Raw genomic sequence first — 22087 nt, 5'->3', positions numbered from 1 at the left:
CAGTGATACAACTCCAACAATATGACTCTTCAGACCAGTTTTGTACTCACATGCTTAATCTTCCAGTAGCACTTTAGCTTAAGAAGAAATGTAAATTCATAATACTAGACATCATTCCAAATGCCCCATAGCCCAAAAAGGAGAGGCAATGTGGCCCTTAGTGCTCAACAACTTACCCAACTTCAGTTCTGGCAACACATTCATGCACAAATGGTACACCCTTAATAGCAGAGATGTGAGAACTTGAACCAGCCTGATCTGAAAAACATCCTGAACACTTCCCAAAGGAGATATTTCATCCTTGGGAGCCTACTTGGCTTCAGGAGCAAGTTGAAGGGTTACATCACAAGGAGATGCTCTATATATTTTGCTAGAATGTGTACCTCCAACACTGGCACTTAGCTACTGAAATCCAGATTCATACAGCCTCGAAGGACTTCACATGAGCATAAGTAGAGATGAGTTTTACACTGCAAATGTAGCATGCTGATGAACCTGAGCACTAGGACATCTGTATGTAACACCTGTGGAATATCCCTGTATCATGTGCAGTGCAATCAAATGCATGTTTACTGAGAAAGATTTGCAATTGCTAGAATGGAATTTACTCCCATACAAGTATTACTTCCATTCCAGTAGAATAGAATTTACTCCCATGTAAGTATGTATAGTTACAACCTCAGTAGTAGTATCACAGTCTTGACAGGCTGGAAAATTCACTTATTTCCCAAAAGCTGAGCTTTTAAAGATGACTTAAGAGTCTGAGGAGTTCAAAGAGAAAATATTACAAGCCTTCCTTTGCAGAAGCAATTTAGATTTAAGAGAGTGAGGACATTATATTTATATTGTTGTTTTCTTACAGATAAAACACTAGATTGTGATACTGCTCACTTCATCTCCCTGCTCTTAAATGACTGCCTCATTATCCACCTGTGCTGTATTGAGAAGGTAGATTATTGTACTCCAAAATAAAAAAGATGTTATCATCATCACAGATGAGAGCTCCATCTTGAAGCATTCTGAAATTGGGTCTCCCTCACCCCCCGGCACTGCTGACACAGAGGATACATTCTCAAATATGACTGCTGCATTTTAAGGACATGGCTATTTTCTGATAGACCAACATAGCACAGATCTTGTCCCTTTTTTTTCCTCATGTCTATTGCATACTATGCAGAAAGTGCCAGATAAGTAGTATGATTAAGTTTAAGTAAACACTACCAACAATTTGCTTATAGAGTTCTAACCTTTGTTAAACGCTGTTGATAAATTTAATGTTAAATTAGTGCTATGCATACTGATACTCACCAGTCTTGGTCAGCTCAGATCTTCAAGCAGAATCAAACTGCAAAGTTCTTCCTGTACTGCAGTAGTTCCCAAAGTTTTTTTCCCCACTTGCGTATCCCCCTTGACAGCCTATTTCCATAAACTGTACCCCTCATATTAGCAGAATGTCTGTAATTGCTGTTATTTCAAATTCATTTATTTTCAACCGATTCATATCTGATAATAACAATTTGATGACCAAAAGCTAGCAGTTGGTAGGACTTGCGCAGCCAGCTAGCTTCCATCCTTCTTGCCTTGCCAGCCCCACAGGCCTGCCTTTTTCTGCCATTATTCAATTCTTTTTTGAGTACTGCTAAAGGTCTTGGCAAGTATCCCTGGGGATACACAAACCCCAGGTTGGGAACCACTGCTGTACTGTATCGCTTCAGGATGCAGGTAGAAAGTATGTTTGAATGGTCTGCCTCTATCTAAAAAACATTCCTGAACATAGATGCACAGCATGTAAGGCTAGCTTCAACCATTCTTTCTTTACATGTTAGTTTTCTATAGGCAAACTATAAAACAGGGCAAATCTAACAAATTCCATTGAGTCACTGGGGAACAAATTAGTCCAGGGAAGAAGTTAAGTCACAGCAGAACAATCCCCACTGCCAGGTCTACAGTGACACAAGTGTTATCACATGACTCAGTTGAAAGCATAAAAAGGAAGAAAGAAGAAATTGTGTAGTCCCTTGTCCTCTTGTTGGCATCCTTCAGTCTCAGAAGACTATGGTATCGCGCTCTGAATAGTGTTCTGGAACAGAGTGTCCTCTCCAGTGCGCGAAGCCTGGGTAAAGTAGATTTGGAGGATAGCCTGTTACCCATGCAGCAAATCCCCCCTCTCCACGTCGCTGAAATGGTCCAATGGAAAGGCAGAAGGCAATACGGTTGGTTCCAGCGGCATCGCAGGAGTTGCCAGAACATGACTGTGTTCAGCCATGAACTGCCTAAGGGACTCCGGCTCCGGATTTTGCCTCGAGGTTGACTCCTGAAGCCTTTTCCATAACTGGATGTAGCCACAAGGCAGTGGAGGTTTGGGATCAGAGTTTTCCTTCTCTCAGATGAGCTGCCTTCCCAGGCTAATGAGTCCCATCTACCCGGTGGCTGTTCAGTCGCCTCTTATGACAAGTACAGCCAAACTGAGGGCCTATTCTTATCCCCAGCCCTCAGGGATCCTCAGTGCAGAGCTAACTATAGTAGTTTTCCAAATCATCTTCTATGTTAGTAACTTTATTTGGAATTAAAAATCCACCCCATGCTATTGAGTATTGTAATTAGCCTTTGGAACGCCTTGACACAGGATGTGGTGATGGTATCTGGCCTAGATGCCTTTAAAAGGGGAATGGACAGATTTCTGGAAGAAGAGTCCATCACAGGTTACAAGCCAAGATGGTATGTGTAACCTCCTGGTTTTAGAAATAGGTTACCTCAGAATGCCAGATGCAATGGAGGACACCAGGATGCAGGACTCTTGTTGTGTTGTGTGCTCCCTGAGGCATCTGGTGGGCCACCGTGAGATACAAGAAGCTGGGCTAGATGGGCATTTGGCCTGATACAACATGGCTCTTATGTTCTTATGACTAGCTGGTTCTCCTTAGTGTACTACTTAAGACTCTCTTCTTGCTACTAGGAAAGCTGTCAGCCATACTAGTGCTGTGAATCTGCAATACATAACTGCATGCAGATGGTAAAAAACAAGCAAACCTCTCCTGATAAAACAAAAGACACTGCTGTGATGCAACTCATTGTTTTAGTTCTGCTTGGAGCCAGCACTGCTAAGCCTTAAGCCACTTTTGAAACATCCTTGATTTGGAAAGGGAAAAGGGAATATAGATTGCTGGCAAGGTACAAATCCCAGGTTTGATGTTAGATTTCTCCTCCACTCCCTGGAAGGCGTGGAGCAATGCAGAACTGTAGTTTTCCTGCACAAGATAAGGTGAGACAGAACACACTCCAAGGCCACTGTATCCAATCAAAACAGGGACCTGCATTCAGGCGAGTGAACCACCAAAGCAGACTCTGCTGAATAGCTTCTCAGTGTGGAGGGAATATAGTTCCCAAGGAGGACAGCCAGCATCACTACAAATACAAGCTCAAACCACTAAGGCCTCTTCCATGTAAACTACTCATTTTGGTATGCTTTTGGCATGCTAAAGTTGTAGAGGCTCATGCCATTAAAAACAAAGGGAAAAAGAAATTCACTTACTGTAAAAGATAGTGCAAAAAATATGAACCATTCCAAATGGAAAAAAAAATGGTGCTGGTGAGTGATGGCATTCATCTGAATGCCTCTCTTAATTGTGCTTTCATCTTATTTTTGTTCGAGAGAGAATACAGGCCAAGGTAGCTTTTCCACAGATCTGTTTACTGCTTCTCTACTTCCATTTGGAGTATGTTTTGTCTACAAGGACAGGAAACTATTCACGTATTGCTGTAATATTCCACAAGGGTACATAAGGGCAGTCAAGCAAGGTTCAGCTCTACCGGCATGATCTCAGTTCATCCCACTTCCATTACCACTGTATGCATGTATAACTTTCAAGCCTGGTACAGGACAGTCTAAAGCTCACTGATGAAGTCAAAGACATTCACCTACCAACTGCAGTATCAGCCAGAATGAGTTCTTAATAGTCAAGTTTCAACGGAAAGGAAAAATAGAACTTATCCAAGAATTTATCCTGTGATAGCTGAGTAATACTAAAGTAAACAAGCACACATTATCATTTAATCTGACCTCTCTCCAATTCAAGGCAAAAAACTATTCGCAAGCTGAACTTGGCAGTTTCTAGCTGGAGTGAAGAGTGCACCAGACCAAGACGTGTGCCAGATTCTCCCACAACCCCCTTCATTTCCACTTTAATCTCTTCTCCAATTTCCAATAAGTCAAATGTAATTTACATACCTTATTGAGCTCACAGTGAACTGACAGGATGTGACTTCCTAACCAGTGAGTTTTGATGTGCAGTAAACTAGCTTGTCAAGCTACCAAAGAATGCAGCAGTTTCCAGTAACAAGCACACAACCTACACAACGCCAAAACACCTTGGTATAAGCCTGAACAAATGGCAAATACCTTTTAATTTATCAGAGTGCATGGGAGCCCAGAAACTTCAAGTCCCATAATCTTTAAGGCTCTATTTCACTGGTTCTCCAACTTTTTAGCCCAAGACCCACTTAGAATGACAATCTGTCAGGACCCACAAGAAGTGATGTCATTAACCTGGAGTGATGTCATGGACAGAAGTGACATCATCCATCCGGAAAAATTTTGAACAATCCTAGGCTGCAATTCTATCCACAATTACAGAAGTAAGCCCCACTGACTATCATTGTTAAAAGAATATACATTGTAGCCTGTTAAAAGTACAGATAACCCCAAATGCAGTCACATACCATGGTGGCATCAATTCTAATATACTAAAAATAAAATATTAAAATGAATGGGGATTCACCTGAAATTGGTTTGCAGCCCACCTAGTGGGTCCAGACCCACAGTTTGAGAAACAGTGCTTTATTTGATGCATGCCTTGTGTTCCTTCCATACTTGCATATAACACAGAGCTTTGAGAAGTACTTTTATTCCCCAGTGTTCCCAAGGAAGAAAGAGACTTACCCAAATTGCTACAGTCCCCTACAACTTAGAGAAACAACAAAAGTGTCAGCTGCACAATAAAACCTTCATAAGTGCTCCAGGCAACAACCACCACTGCCTGCTCAAATTCCAACCTTACCTCTTGTTGACATAAGAACATAAGAACAGCCCCACTGGATCAGACCATAAGCCCATCTATTCCAGCTTCCTGTATCTCACAGCGGCCCACCAAATGCCCCAGCGTGGGCCGCTGTGAGATACAGGAAGCTGGACTAGATACCAGTTTTGCTCAAATAAAGCTACTAGTCCACAATTTCTTAGCAGACTGCCCACACATCAGTTTGTGGTGTATCAGCAGGCCAAAAGAAACAATTTCTTCCAAGCTACAGAAACATTCCTGCCTGATCACCTGGAGACAACTATACTTCACCATAGCAAAGTATGCAAATAGCTATTTGCAAGTTTCAGTCACACATAGTTAGGGCAGACAATATCTTCACCAGCTCTGTTCTTTAAACAGCACTGAAATTGAGTAGATGAAGATTTTCCCCTCACATTTTAGCTCTACATCTTGGAAAATGGTCACCTGCATGCCAGGCTGATGTTCACAACATAGGAGCAGAGCCAGCCAAAGAGAAGTTGGCAACCCTACTCACAGGTCATTGTTTCTTTGCAATGAACTTGAGCAATAACAAAATTCAGGACTGCTTGCCCTGGGAACAGAGCCACCAGCTTTGCTAGGGGTTGTTCTTTTTCAACACACTAACTTCTAATGGTAATCAAACCAGAACCTTGAATTCAGGGATTGTTGTAAGCTTTTGTTGAACTTTTTCTCTGCAAGCTAAACAAATACAAGAACTCAGGTTCAACAACTGCACTCCCACTCCACAGGAATCTTGCAGCCCAGAGTCCAGCACATCAACTTCCATGCTGAAAGCATAATTTACCTGCCATCTGATCTGCATAAAAAACAATAAATGGTAATGGTGCCTAGATGAGATGGGGGAGAGAGAGAGAGTGACAATGAGTTCTAAAGGTTAAAGGCTAGCAGGAAAGCTCCAACACAATTCACCTGGACTCCATCCTCTCTGTTGTGTCCTTGACTGTTGCCCAATACCCTAGCAAAAGCTTGAATACTTCAAGATACCTGGCAACCCAGGCACCCATACACTTAATGATACCGAAGAAACTCAAAGCACTTCTCCAGCTCTCAACATGATGCCTAAGAAACTCAAGAGCACTTTTGCAGGTCTTTTCATCCCAGCCCTGCTTCGTTCCTACTATTTATTCATTGCACTGCTTTGCAATTTCGAAAGAAGAGTTTATCCCACTTCCAGAAAAACCTCAATGAACATGGAATACCATTCTAAGCATGTTAACTTGCAACCATGTTAGGACTGCAACTTTTATTTTTGCTGTTGCTGAACTGAATTACGCACAAAATCTAATCAAATCTAACCCAACAAAATCCACATCAGCCAAACTTCCAAGATTTAACCTCCTTGGTCATGATTTGGTGGTTCTGTTCTCTTTTTTCTTCCAGAAAACAGCTTACTTCCAATAACACCTGCATCCCTATAGATTTCAAAGACAAATTTAGTTTTTTATACCATCTAAATGAAAAACAAGTATTTTAAGGCTACAATATTATGCATTCTCAACTGGGAGTAAGTCCCACTGAACAAAATAGGCCTAGTCATATTGTGCTGCCAAAGATGAGGTCAGAACAAATAAGACTTTCGCCCCCTGATATATTTAAGACCCCATTATTTGTTCACAGAGCAGCTTCAGTTAAGCATTAATGTACTTACATCACAATTTTTAACTGCACTAAAATTGAGTAGATGAAGTTTTTTCCCCTCACATTTTAGATTCACAAAATGGAAAACTGCCACCTGCATGTCAAGTTCAGGCTCAAAACACATGGCTTGTAAAAAGGTAAAAGCCATGACCACAGGTAGGTTTTTTCAGTGATAACACAACACCACTTTCTACACTTCTCATTTTGGTAATAAAAGAAAAAGACAAAACCCTGAGATCTGTGAAATCAGTAAAAAATAAGACAATTCTCTAGCACCTCTATGTGCGTGTGGTTGCATCTGCTGACACTATCTCAACAATATCATCTACCTAGTCCACTTTTGAAGTGATTATAATTTATAAAAATGCACCCTTGCAATAAAAACACATAATACTACCTTTCTGAATTTCTAATGTTGGAAAACACTCTTAAACATGAAAAAGTAAAACCATTTTATCCACCTCTACCCATGACATTTTACAGCACATTAATGGGGCTATTCTGAAGAAAACAGGCTTCAAATGGCAGCCAAAATCTCTTCAAAATAACAGTATTTTTGTATTAGGACCAATGTCTTTTTTTAAAAAAAGATCTATTTTGCGACCATCATGCTTTTGTATTTCTCTTTGGATCTTTATCCTTGACATGACATAACAATATCTATCTATAGTTACATTGGACAAACAGAGTAAACCTCGTAAGAATGAACATTAGAAATGAACCAATCAGACATTAGAAATAGCAACAGAGACAAAAAGTGGAATATTGCTGCAGTATCCCAGGAAAATACATTTCTGACATCAAGGTCATTGAACTCTGTTAAAAAAATGGTTAAGTGCAGACAGAGAACAGGATTAGTCTTTACTGAAGGGTTTCGATGGATGGTTGGCAACCTTCAGTCTCGAAAGACTGTGGTATAAGCCTACAGCACCAGGTATTCCCAGACGGTCTCCCATCCAAGTACTAACCAGGCCTGACCCTGCTTAGCTTCCAAGATCAGATGAGATTGGGCATGTGCAGGGTAACAGCTGGGCAGATGTCTCACAACACTAGAGATAACTATCTCAGATGTGGTACTGTGCAAATTGAGCCCACAACAAAAGCTATAAGTGTGCCAAGATCCTTCTATGATCCCTATAACTGAATCTTGTTTACATCAATTGATTGACTAGCAGGTTATGGATGCAAGGAATCTCCAATTTCAGTATACTGTTCATTTTTATTTCACCTTGCATCTATCACACACACACACACTTTTACGCATCTGAAAGCTGATGCCAAAATTAATGTGCTCATATTTAAAGCGCCAGAAGTGTCAGTAGTCTTTTAGTTGCTCAATTTGGTTTACAATCCAGCCTGGATAAATTCAAACCCTTTCACACTGGCCTTGTCCACTTTAATCAAATATGTTCAGGGTGAAGCCCCTGCTAACTGGGCAAAGAGAACACCTTTCAAAGTGGTGTCCCTTTATTGTTAGTAGGGGAGAGCAACTGTCCATTGGTTGGTGTCTATTCTGTATTTTATTTTTTAGACTGTGAGTCCTTTGTGGACAGGGAACCATTTCTTGATTTATTTCACTATGTAATCTACTTTGCAAACTACTCTTGTTGAAAAGTGGTATATAAATATTCTTAATAATTCTCAGATGCACATTAATGATTGCAGCCTCACATTAATTATATAGCTGCCATTTATTTATGTTTATACTGAACTGCAGCATTCAACAATGTTAAACAGCCAGTTGCTGTCTTTGAAGTAAAGCAAGCATGTTATCCTAAGCATGCAATAAAGGAGAGTTGCAGTCTAATCAATTGATCCTACTTCTAAGTTTTAGAATTGAAGCTCAAGTTTGTTGTTATGAGTACCTGCAACATCAATGCAAGCAGAAACATCTCTGATCCACACATTATAAATAAACCTGCTGGCAGTGGCTGCTGGTTAATCTCACAATATTATGTTACTAACAGCCGTTGGCCATCAAAGCATTAGTAATTTCCTCAGCGTTTTATTTCTAAAGTACAAGTAACAGGAGTGGGCACAAAGATCAGGATCTACTGGTTGATCCCTTGGCAATTTGTAGATCAGTAAGAGTTTCCTGATCTTAAAGATTTAGTAGCAACACACAGTCCTTAAATTAGGCTCTGAATATATTTTTTTTTAATGGGGGGAGGGCAGGAGAATCAGAAGTGCATTTTAAGAACTGAAAACTTAGTTCTGATACCAAAAACAAACATTGGGTTTAATTTAATTTCTCACATTTTTATACTGTCCTTCCTCTAGGGCAGTGTTTCTCAAACTGTGGGTTGGGACCCACTTTACAAGCCAGTTTCAGGTGGGTCCCCATTCATTTCAATATTTTATTTTTAAGATGTTAGACTTGATGCTACCGTGGTATGTGACTGTATTTGGGGAGATGTTATAGACTTGTACTTTTAACAAGTTACTATATATGTTATTTTAACAGTGACAGTAGATGGGACTGACTCCTGGGTAAGTGTGAGAAGGATTGCGGCCTAGGATTGCTAAAAATGTTGCTGCTTGATGATGTCACTTCTGGTCATGACATCACTTCTGGTGGGTCCTGACAGATTCTGACAGATAAAAAGTGGGTCCTGGCGCTAAATATGCGAGAACCACTGCTCTAGGGAGCTCTACGGAGCACTTGGTTCCTCCCCTCCTTCTGTCCTCACAACAACCCTGTGAGGGAGGTGAGGCTGAGCAATAGTGACAGACCCAAGGTCACCAAGGAATCTTCATGGCTAAGCAGGAAATTGAACCTGGCTCTTCCAGGTCAAGTTCAACTCCCTAATCAGGACACCATCGTTTGCTTTTCTTTCTTTAATAATAGGCCCCACAAACCTGAAGCCTACTCACCACTGGTTAAAATAAAAACCTCAAATTACAGCCCAATCTTAACTAAATCCCCACACAGTGATGCAGGAGAGCAGGTGCAACTTGTTTCCCTTGGTGAATTTTGGGCAGCTGGAGGCTTCCTCAAGGTTCAGGGACATTTGTCCTCTTGTCCCAGAGTAAGCCCCCAGCAGTTGCAGTGGGCCAACTCAGACCTGCGCCAGTGATATTCCATTGATGAGTGTTGAGGGATCAGGCTGGGAAGGGGATTTGAATACCCTGTGTGCTGGTGCCATAGATCTCACCCCCTCCTGGGCCTGATCTGCCCATCCACACCCTTGTTGCCATCCTGTTCTGCCCTCCCCCACCTTCCCTCCGCCCCTCCACTAGAGGAACCTGCTTCAGCAGGTCTCCATCACTCCACCACCAGCATGTGCAGGAAGGCTCTTGCCTTCCTACTGGTGGGCCTGCTCCCTATGCTGTCACAATAAAGTTTATACAGCTTTTGGGACAACATGCACTGGAGGAACGTATATTCCACTGGCCTGTCCTTTAATAAAGACTGGGTTGTTAATAAAACCCAAGTTTTACTAAAAGGCCTCCCTTTGGCTAGGAGCCAAATGACAATAGGTGTTCTTGCCTTAAACAAAAACAAAAAACACATAAGTGGCAGTATACTGTTACACACTGGATCAAAGGTCTCACAATTTACAGCAATACAAAGCTACAGCTGCCCCACAGGCTCCAGGCCGCTATGCGATGTGTGTCTATGTAAATTCTGACAGCTTCCAGGGCAGTGAGATTGCTGAAAGGAATTGCAACAAGACACAAACCTAACAAGATCAAAATGCCCACATGTCTATTTTGTTCTCTTCTTTAGTTCACCAGCAACTAAAGCTACAATTTGTGCAATATTAACTCTGGCTCAAAGGACTCCACAGCAAAATAAACATTAGCTTTTCCGTTATGCTCTCCTTATTTGACATAAACATGGAAATGCTGCAATCCCAAATGTTCTTAGGGAAAGTAGGTCCTACTAAACTCCATAAAGATCTCCTTCTAAGTAAAGATGAGTGGGATCAGGCTGAAACCCTCTCATCTAACGCTAGCTACAAGCCTGTAAGGTGGGTAGTTTTTTAAACCAGGGAAAAATCCAAGGCTTACATGCTTCCTCCATCACTAGTACATGATTGTGCAATAACAGAATCAGATTTTTTTAAAATTAAAGTTGGGGACACTGTAATCCTTACACAATACTGCCCTTCTGGAAACAAACCAGCCTCTCCTTCAAGTCATCCCAAATGCAGTTGTGAAAGGTTGCAAAAGGACAAGCTGGAGATAGCCACCACCACCCTCTCTGTGGCTTCCAATAAGGGGAGCTGCCAAAAACTCTCAATGGGGATATATGTATTTCCAATCTGATGCACTGTAATTGAGGCTGCTCCCTTGGAAGCAAGGCCTGGGGGGGGGGAGAGCCCATCTGTGTGCTCCTGCCTCGAAATACTGGGCTTGGAAGTAAGGTATGTGTGTTTACACTGCAATTAAGGCTGCTCCCTTGAAATCAGGACCAGGGGAGCCCATCAGTAGGCTCCTACCTCAAAATGTTGGGCTTGGAAGCAAGATGTGTGTGGAAGCAAGATTTATGCATGTGTGAGTGCTAGCAAGCAAGATTTGTGTAAGCAAAATTCAAGTGTAAGCAAGCAAGATTTGTGTGTGTGTGCATGTGTAAGATTTGTGTAAGCAAGATTTGCGTGTGTGCAAGCAAACAAGCAACATTTGTATGTGTGTGAGTGAGAGCAAGCATGACTTGTGTAAGCAAGATTTGTGTAAAAACAAGCAAGATTTGTGTGTGTGTAAGCAAGCAAGATTTGTGTAACAAAATTCATGTGTAAGCAAGCAAGATTTGTGTGTGTGTAAGCAAGCAGGATTTGTGTAACAAAATTCATGTGTAAGCAAGCAAGATTAGTGTGCAAGCAAGCAAGATTTGTGTGTGTGTGTGCAAGCAAGCAAGATTTGTGTGAAAGCAAGCAAGATTTGTGTAAGCAAGATTCATGTGTAAGAAAGCAAGATTTGTGTGCAAGCAAGCAAGATTTGTGTGTGTGTGCAAGCAAGCAAGATTTGTGTAAGCAAAATTCATGTGTAAGAAAGCAAGATTTGTGTGGAAGCAAGATTTATGTGCTTGTGTAAGCATGCAAGATTTGTGTGTGTCTCTGGGCGTAAGCAAGCAAGATTTGTGTGTGTGTGTGAGAGAGAGAGGGAGAGCAAGCATGACTTGCTTAAGTAAAATTCATGTGTAAGCAAGCACGATTTGTGAGCGTGTGTGAGAGAGGGAGAGCAAGCAAGATTTGTGCGTGCGTGAGAGCGAGCACTGCGTGTGTGGGGGCTCCAGGCGGGAGGCCGAGGCCGAGCCCTGGGAAGAGGCCACCGCAAAGCCTCCCCAGCTGCCTCTCCACGAGAAAGGGAGGACCGCGAGCCAGCGGCAGCGGGGCGAGGAGAGGAGCAGCCCGGGAAAGGACACGCTCCCCAGCGGGGGGGAGCCCGCGGGTGGGCGGCCAGCCAGCTCCCCGGCCCAGCCCGGCCCGGAAAATGGCTGCCGCTGGAGCAGAGCGGAGCCTCCTTGGCAGGGCGGCTGCAGCAGAGCGCGGCCGGGGCTGCGGCGCCTACCTCTGAACTTGAGCTCGTGCTGCGGCTCCAGGCTGAGGACCTGCTCGGCTTTCGCCATCTCCTGCTGCTCCGAGGCGCGCGCACCGGCCGGGCTTGGAGAGGGAGCGCCGCGGAGGCAGGCGGAGCGCGCGGGAGGAGAGGAGAGGAGAGGAGAGTCCGCCCGGGAAGCCTCTGCCCTCCCAGCAGGAGCCCCCCAGCAGCCGAGCGGAGCGCGCAGGAGGAGGGCGCGGAGAGGCGGCGGCACTGCCGGGGACGCGGCCGGAGCGCGCGGGCTGGCTGAGAGGCGGCGGACCGGGAGGCGGGAGGGCTGCAGCAGCGGGGAAGGGAGGGCGGCAGGCGGGGCGGGGCGGGGCGAGGCCGCAGCTGACGTCTCCAGCCGGCGCAGGGCGAGCCCGCCTCCGGGAAGGCGCGCGGAGCCGTGCGCACTGCTGGGCAGCGGGGGAGGCGGCGCTGCGCCACGAGCACGCAGGCGCTGGGAGGAGGCGCTGCGGGACCCCCAGCCGCCCCCTCTGCGCTTGGCCGGCGAGTGCCAGGAGGTGCCCAGTGGGCGCTGCCCACCCTGTGCGTGCTGGTGGTGGAGCTGCAGCAGAAGAGGCTCAGGCTGCCGGCCTAGCCACACTTTCCTGCGAGAAAGCCCCATTGACTTGCATGGGACTTACTTCGGAGTAGACAGGCATAGGACGGTGCTGAAAGGCTGCCAGCCTAGCCACACTTTCCTGCGAGTAAGCCCCATGGATTTGAATGGGACTTACTTCAGAGTAGACAGGCATAGGATTGGGCTCTGGGCCTGCAATCCTGTCCACACTTTCCCAGCTGCATTTACTATAATGGGACTTACTTCTGGGTAGACATGCATGGGGTTGGGCTCTGGGGCTGTAATCCTATCCACACTTTCCTGGGAGTAAGCTCCATTGACTTACCTGGGAGGAAGACCCAAGAATTATAATGAACTTACTTCAGAGTAGATAGGCATAGGGTTGGGCTCAGAGACTCCAGCTCTATCTACACTTACCTGGGAGTAAGCCCCGTTGACTATAATAGGACTTCTGGGTAGACATGCATTGGGTTAGGCTCAAAGGCTGCAAGACTATCCACACTTACCTGGGAGCAAGCCCCATTGACTATAATGGGACACTTCTGAATAGACAGATATAGGATTGGGCTCTCATATAGTCCAGCCTCACAGTGGTCCACCAGGTGCCCCAGGGAGCACACAAGACAACAGGAGTCCTGCATCCTGGTGCCCTCCCTTCCTTTGGTAGCCTACTTTTAAAACCAGGAGGTTGCACATGCTCATCATGGCTTGTAACCTATGATGGACTTTTCCTCCAGAAATTTGTCTAATCCCCTTTTAAAGGCATCTAGGCCTTTTCCCTCACACAACACCAGGACCTGGGGACATCCATGCGAATTGGGAGATTTAGGGTAGACGAAAGAAAATATTTCTTTACCCAGTGTGTAATTAGTCTGTGGAACACCTTGCCACAGGATGTGATTATGGCATCCAGATGCAGCAGCTGCTATATCCTATCCCTGTCCCAGCCCTGAAAGCCCGACACAAGTCTGCTAAGTGCTGTGCCAATGATTGAGCTGGTGTGGATCCTGGCTGACCCATAGGGGCTGTCAGGGCCCATCATGGGGTAGGGAACCAATGTAAGCTTACCCAGGGAGACCTCCAGCTGCCTCATTGGCCCTGAGGGTTACAGCAATGGTTGTTTCAGCACCCTTGTACCATTGGATGGGCAGCCCCATTAGGTAATCAAATTCATTTTAATCATCAGTTCATCATCATCAACAACAGTATTTATATACCGCTTTTCAACTAGAAGTTCACAAAGCGGTTTACAGAGAAAAATCAAATAACTAAATGGCTCCCTGTCCCAAAAGGGCTCACAATCTAAAAAGATGGAAATGAATACCAGCAGACAGCCACTAGAACAGACAGTGCTGGGGTGAGGTGGTTGAGTTACTCTCCCCCTGCTAAAAAAAGGAGCACCCACTTGAAAAAGTGCCTCTTACCCAATTAGCAGGGGTTTACTATATGCAGATATGTGATTAACTTTAACTGATTACATTCAGTAAATTAAAATTTTAAAAGTGTTAAATTTATTAAACAAGCCAGTTAATTTGTAGCCCTATTCTTGAAACACATGAATATCACACCTGCCTTAAAATTGTTCAGCTGTTTAAAAATCATCCTTTTTTAATAAATGGAGCTTGGCTGATAGTGTTGTGAACTAGAACTTTAAAAGCATACTATATTAAATGAATTGGAAAATATCATTTGCAACAAACCTCCAAAGCTCCTTTTAGTAGGAAACTAATATATTTTCGTTGGCACCTTCAGCACACCCACTTATTTTCCAGCCTAGTTTTGCAGGGGAGTGGTTGCAAAACCAGATTCCTGGTATGACTGGTTTCACTGTTTGTATGTTAGGCAACTGCTTTTGTGTTCAATTACAGCATCCCATTACAGATAATCCTGAACCTTTCACCAACTCCCTTGGGTATCTACCCAAGATTTAGAAGATCCCCATTTAATAGTCTAAGGGATGCATTCGTAAACACACTTACTAGGCAGTAAGCCTCACTGAACACAGAGGAACTTATTTCTGAGTAAACATGTGTAGCATTATAATGTTGGCAATCCTATAATATTTTTCTACATGTGAACCCCTACACGTGTAGAATACAGTGGGACTTCTGCACTTGAGAGCAAAACATGCATAGGATTGTGCTGTAGACCAGCATAATATATAATAAAACCTACTGAACTTTCAAACATTGGCAAGTGTATGCAATCCCTTACATTTGAGAGTGAGTCCCATTAAATACAATGGGTCTTATTTCTGAGTAGATATTATAGGATTGTGATGCAAGTCTATTTAGTCAGTATTATATAGCACAATCCTGTGCAAGTTTACTCAAAAGTAAGCCTCACTAAATTCAATGGGCCTTACTCCCAGGTAAGTCTATAGGATTGCTTACTAATTAGTTTCCAATTTAAAGTATTTAGGCTGCAATTCTATTCATTTTTACATGGAAGCAAGTCTCATTGAACATAATGGGGCTTACTTTTGAGCAGACATACATAGGTTTGTGCTCTTTGTCCGGTTGAAAACTATACTGTATTGCTCATTTTACAATTACTTATTTACAGAGTTGGGACCACAATAAACTAATCACCCAAGTTATACTGTAGTGGTCATTTTCAAATAAATTTTGCCATTATAAGTAATTTTACTTTCATCCTCCAGAGGCAAATTTGTTTGAAGGAGGATTATAGGATCATAGAGTTGGAAGGGACCCATACAGTCAACTAGTCCAGGGTGGGCAAACATTTCGGCAGGATGGCCACGTCATCGCTGTGTCAGGGGGTCAGGAAAAAAAGAATTTACATTTCAAATTTATATAGATGAATACATAAAAGATGGAACTTATACGAATGAATTAATTTTACTGAGCTTACTTATAATACACATGAGAACTATAATACAGGCATGTAGAACCACATGAGAACTATGAACTGTTTGCCACACACCTCTTGCACAGTGAAAACATACAGACCAAGCCAGAAACACATGGAGGTATAAGTTGTTCAGAGGCAATGGGAAGGAGCGTTAAAATAATGTCCAGGGAAAAGCAGAAAACACATGGAGACTATAAAGGCCTTGCTCTGATTTGGCCTGCAGCTCACATCTGGCAGTCGTGGGTCAACACAGGCTCCAACAGTCTCCAATGGGCCAGTGGCTCTTTGGAGACTGGGGGGCTCCCTGTGGGCTAGATTGGGGGATCCTGAGAGCTACAAATGGCCCCTGGCCAGGGTTTGCCCACTCCTGATCTAGATCCAACTGCCTGCCTGTAGTAGGAAATCTTCCTAGAGCACCTCCAGCAGGTGCCTATCAAGCCTCTGTTTGGAGTTCTCCAGTGAGGAAGAATCTACCACCTCCCTTGGCCACCTGTTCCACTGTGGAACTGCCCTGACCATTGAGAATTTCTTCCTGAAGTCCAACTGGAAACTCCTGTCTTGCAGTTTGTATCCATTTGACCTAGTTCTGCTCTCAGAGACAGCTGAGAACAAAATTGTGCCTTCTTCCATATGACAGCCTTTCAGGTATTCAAAGAGCACTATCCTTCCCCTCTCTGCTCTGGGGCACTCCACGTGAAACTGTCCTGCAGGTTGAAGCAAAGCCATTGATGAGCACCTTTTGTGTATGGTCATCCAACCAGTTGCAAATCCACCTGATGATGGTATCATTTAGCCTAGTGGTTCCCAAACTTCTACTCAGAAGTTGGGAACCCTGTAAGTACTTGCAGGGGGTGGTGGCGACAGTGCTTGTGATGGCACCACAGTGATTGTGGCAGCACACGACCAAGGGGATGTACTTGGGGGCAGTGCTGGCCATTTGGAGGGTGCGGGCAGGGGGCTCACAGTCCATTCTGTCAGCCTCCCTGCTGCTTCAAAGAGCTTGCATCGTTGATTGTGACCCACTTCTGGTTTGCAAAAATTGAGGTCTCATTCCTCACACAAACATCCCTTAGTACCACCAAGAGTTGGATGCTAACAACAACAGGACGGTCTCATTGTAGAACTTTCCCCATCTTAGCCTGTGTCATGCACAGTGGAACTGTGGAGAGTCTCTGGATCCATAGGGGGGAACCAGCTGGGGAAAGGAACAGGAAGTTTGGAGAAGAAAGTCTCTGGACAGAGCAACACCCTTGCTGCTTTTTGCTGAGTGCTGACTTTTGAGGGCATAGTAAGAACTCAGAAAAAGAACTTATCTTCAGTCTAAAGTCTTCAAGTGATTTATGATAGAGAAACATGCCCTTTATCTTGTCCCTCCTCCTCTAATTTTATCAATATTTTAAAATCTATTTTTAAAACCTGGTTTTGGCTGTATCTGCAGGTTTGGTAATCTCTGTGACCGTTTTTCCACCTCCTGATTTTGGCTCACAATTGCCTTTACTGTCTTGTGATTCTGCACATCCTCCCTGCATATATACAGTACCTTATACAAAGGGAACTATGTGGTGTAAAGAGGGAAGGACCTCGACATTTAAACACCAAATTGCCTTGGTCTCCTATCATGTCTTGGGCCCAGTGGCATAGCTAGAGGGGGTGCAAAGCACTAAGTTTTGCTGGGAGCCTCACCACAGCGTGCAAGCAGCCCCTCCCTCTCCCCTTCAAAGCCATGCCAGGCCTGTGGGGAGCAAAATGGAGGTGGAACGCTTTGCACCCCCACTAGCTATGCCATCTTGAAGTTTCCAAATATTGGGAGGTACTGGACCACTGCCACTAGATGGAGAGTTTCAAGGGCAATTGGGGCAACCTAGCAGGCTGCCCAATCCCACTCCAGAGCCTGATGTCTTTCATAGTCTCAGCAGTTTTTTCAGGCCACTGGCAAATCTCTGACCTGGTAGCAAGCAGCAAGGTAAGTGATAAAAACATTAAGGAATTTATTCAAAACCAAAGTCAGAGGTGGAGAAAAGGGGTGGGGGCTGAGTGAAGAATATAAGCAGTCTTCAGGTCTAACACATACAAATAAGAAACCCCATCACATCTAGCTACATGTCCCTAGCTACAGCTTATTCATGACAGATGCCTTGTGATGTTTCAGCTCCCACCAAAGGGAGGGGTTACTTCAACCTCTTGGAGGGGGGAGCTATACCTGAGTATACCCTGAGAGCACCATAGCAAAGAGTCCAGAGTATATTTAGTCTCTCATTTAAATAATGTGAATATTGAAGCAAGTCAGGTTTCAAAACTGTCTTGAGTCCACCAAAGTGACTTCTGATCAGTCAGGTGAGCTTAGATGCCCAATGGAATGCCCCTTGCCAATCCCAGTAGGAGGGCTCTTTGCCTTGCTGGCTATTGAGATGGGAAAGTAGGGCATCCAGAAATGGCAGAGACTAGTGAAAGCCTGATGGAGTCTATCAGAAGCTTCAGTTTGGGAGAGGAAGGACTACTGCCCTGCCATTACTCATGGTTATGGCTAGTGAAAATCTTAAATCATTCCAGAAATAACGTGAAGCCTGCCAGCAAATAGAATATACAAAGCTCTTTGACTATACTGTCCCTGGAAGCATGATGTATGGGCAAGCGAGTCAGTAGTTTCAGCTAAAAAACAATACTATGGTTTTGAGCAATAGGCAAACCATGGTTTAGAAATGCTTCTCAGTTCTTGTTTTCCATCTTCTCAGTTCTCTGCTTCATTAGTTCCCTGCCATTTTGTGGAGCAGCAGCCTCTTGAGAAAGAGCAATGTTCCATCGGTTTGTCAGTGGTCTGTGAATTGATATAGCAGCAAACCACAGTTAGCAGAAACTATAATTTGCAACTTACCAAACCATGATTTTAGACTTTGATTTGTCACTCCCAAAGAAACCATGTTTTATGGGAAGGCTCAGATTCAGATATTAAAACAAACCATGTTTTGGCAAAACAAACCATAGTTTGGTGTTATGCCTGAGGCCAGTCAATGTGGGGCAAATGTAACACCAAGCATGGTTTGACATTACATGGATGAACAAATGTGGTTTGCACTTGGTTTGAGATCCTGATTTGCACAGCAAGCAGAAACTACACTTAGGGCACAATCCTAACTAGGTCTGCTCAGAAGTAAGTCCTGTTTTGTTCAATGGGGCTTACTCAGGAAAGTGTGGTTAGGATTGCAGCCTTAGCCAGGTCAGATGAAAAGACAAACTATGTTTTGCCTTATACCCCAATCAGAAAGAAGGGAATTGCAACATGTGAGTGCAACATGGAGTGTGCAGTCCAAAGGCTCTTCCTGTTTTTCTATTTTAATTCAGTTGGGTTTGCTCTAAGCAGCTCTTTTTTGGGAGTTGTGAAGGTTGCAAAGCTGTGATCTTCAGTAGACTGTGTACCCTTCATCCCACCCCAATCCCTGATGATTGTTAACAGTGGATCTCTCATAGCTCTTCAAGCCAAGAAGCATGCAACAGTGAACACCTCTTGTTTTCTGTGGCAAGTATTGAACACTGTCCTTGTGAGAAAGGGCTGTGATTGCAAAATAGTACAGAAAAGCAGTCTGAGGGAATGTTTGATGGCTTCTTGTGGGGCAAATGATGGCTTAATGAAATTGTTAATGGGAAATACCACTTCACTTTGGTTTGGTTGTCATCCTCGAGGCTTTATTTATGGGGGGAGGGTGTCTCAGGGGAATGCTTGCTTGAAATAATGCTTTATAACCGGAATCTAAAATTTGCTGGGCCAGCAACGTGGGCCTTAGATGTGTACTAAGTGATGCATGACCAGAGCATTTCAACACAGGAGTGTGGCAAAAGTTACCAGATAATTTCTGAATGTTAAAAATGTTCTGGTTCACTAATATTTATCATACATAGGATTAAGTGATTTTCTATCCATCCACCTGCCTGGAAGCAAGTTCCATTGCCCTGTGGCCTGATCAAAAAACATTATTTGGGATTTAGTTGAGGGAAGCATTAATTTGACCTTGATGGTATTTAAGGACATGCTTTATTGTTTCATTTAAGACTTTTAATGGGAGTTTTTTTGCCATACACAATGGCCCAGGATCTGAAACATGGTGGGACAAAGTACTAAAGCCTCCCCCTCCCCACTTCACTCCCATTTCACACTCCCCTGCTCTTTACTCCCAAAATGCAGCATTTACTTGCATTTGTCAGGTCAAATCTAGTTTGACCTGAAAGAATGCTAATGGAATTTTTGGCATACTCACCAAAATCCAGTTCCCTGAAGGAAGCCACTAACAATTACAAAGGTATATATGAGTGATACAAGCTTGTAGGGTAGCATGTATGCATTACTTTCTGAGTGTATGGTATATATCACATACATTATCTTGATGGAAGGCCTTACTCTGCAATCCTGACTGCTAAGTTCATTCCCATGTTTCTGCTGGGGAGCTGGGACTGAGGGGTCCGCCTAAGACCACCCACTGAGAATTTACAGTGTAAATGACTGAGAAAGTCTTGATATGCAACTCAGCTGTAATCCGATATACAGTTTCCTGGGAGTAAGCCTCAATGAGCACAATAGGACTTACTTCTGAGTAGACATGGAAACACAGACAGAATATCTTGCTACAGGATGTGGTGATGGCATCTGGCCTAGATGCCTTTAAAAGGGGATTGCACAAATTTCTGGGGGGAAAATACATAATAGTTACAAGCCATGATGGGTATGTGCAATCTCCTGATTTTAGAAATGGGCTATGTCAGAATGCCAGATGCAAGGGAGGGCACCAGGATACAGGTCTCTTGTTGTCTGATGTGCTCCCTGGGGCATTTGCTGGGCCACTGTGAGATCCAGGAAGCTGGACTAGATGGCCTGATCCAGCAGAGTTGTACTTATGCTCTTAAGACAGTAGGAATCAAGGGCACACAATGTGTCTACCTTCACCACTTCTGCTGACCTTGCCCATTTTGACTGCTACTTTATACTCTGGTCTTTGCTCACTTGCACAAAAAGCGTTGCTGATCAGGATTAGCAGTGTTTGCTCAGATTCCAGTAGAGTACCGGTGTAGCAGCAAACAAGCAGCTGCTGAGCACTTCTGTGATAGGATGACCCATGATATTTATTGGTGGTCATAGCTTCCACCAGCCTGCATATTACCATTGATTGCAGCAGGAAGCAGCATTGCATCCCAGATGGTCATGGTACCATCTATCCACTCTGCTGGAAGAAAGGTGGCCAGTTAATGTCTTGAGGTAAATTTGTATTGATGGTCCTACCCATGTTGTCCATACTGGTCATAACCCTCATCAGTGGCTGCCTGTGATAGGGAAACTTGCAAACTTTCAGGCTTTTGGACTGGATAATAAATAATGGACTATGGGGGGGGGAGAGGTTTGCACACTTCGGTGTCTCTGCAGAAACCTGGTTATGGTGTCTAAATCAAATGTGAAGCATTCTGTATGAATAGTGACAGCCACCCAGTGCCTTGCCTCTTGTCAGCCTCCAGTTATTAGTTGCTGTTATTAAGGGCAATAACACAACTTCCTCCTTAGGTTCAACAAACATAGAATCCAGTTGGGGGGAATTTATTACCTAGTATGGGGCATGATCCAAAGCTGCTCTAATGCAGGCACCTTGCAGAAGCAAAGTCAAACTGCATTGGGAAAGACTATTCTACACTGCTGATTGGGAACAAGGCTTGCTGTAAGGGCACAAACCTGGCACATGCATATATAGGATTGTGCAAGATCTTTCTCTCTCTAGCAGCTGTTTGTACTTTCAGTATCACAGCCAAGACTTTATTCGTCTATGAATTGAGCTTAAAGGAAGGGACTGGGGAATCTCCAAGGTTTCAGACTCCTTTTCAGCACTCTGCACCAAATGCCCCTTGAGATCTACAGTGCTTCAATTCTAAAAATAGACAGAATTTCACACATACCTGGGAGTCATTCCCGAAACCCTGAAGGCCCTAGCCCTGGTTGGCTCTGTCCTGATGAGGGGAAAGCACTCTTTTTTCACTGATCAGAAGCCGGTGGGGTGGCACATCTTAGTTCATATTCTGTCCTGTGCATTTGTCTTGGACTCTACTGGCTCACACCGAACATCTGATCTCTGTTTTACAGACTTAGAAGCGAGTCCAGCTAAATAGCAGTATTGAAGGTATCTCAGTGTCAGGGTCCAGTGGGAGTTGGGGCCAAGGTAGTCAGGTCTCTGTGGTCAAGTTCTGCCAACAACCTCCATTGTTCAGGAGGGCTAGAAGCAGGTAAGGTAGCCCAACTTAGGCAGGTGGTTAAATTCCACGAGCAGACCATGAAGGGCCAAAAGCTAATGTAGTAATCTAGGGTCAGGCAGGTTACCAAGTTCTGAAGGGAGCCTAAGTTTAGCCAGGAAAGCTG

At 44.0% G+C, this 22087-nt stretch overlaps 1 protein-coding gene and 1 pseudogene across 1 annotated transcript in view; both read right to left on the bottom strand.

Moving 5' to 3' along the window:
* Positions 1-12548, bottom strand: part of VAPB (VAMP associated protein B and C) — a 46366-nt gene extending 33818 nt beyond the window's left edge. The window contains exon 1 of the mRNA XM_066626218.1: positions 12234-12548. Coding sequence (XP_066482315.1) covers positions 12234-12291 — 58 coding nt within the window. The 5' untranslated portion in view covers positions 12292-12548. The remainder of the gene's footprint in view (positions 1-12233) is intronic.
* LOC136650444 (5S ribosomal RNA) lies at positions 7639-7753 on the bottom strand (annotated as a pseudogene).
* Positions 12549-22087: the final 9539 nt, after the last annotated feature.

Source organism: Tiliqua scincoides, chromosome 4 (assembly GCF_035046505.1).
Source record: "Tiliqua scincoides isolate rTilSci1 chromosome 4, rTilSci1.hap2, whole genome shotgun sequence".
NCBI classification, from domain to species: Eukaryota; Metazoa; Chordata; class Lepidosauria; order Squamata; family Scincidae; genus Tiliqua; species Tiliqua scincoides.
This window is presented reverse-complemented; position numbering and strand designations above follow the sequence as displayed.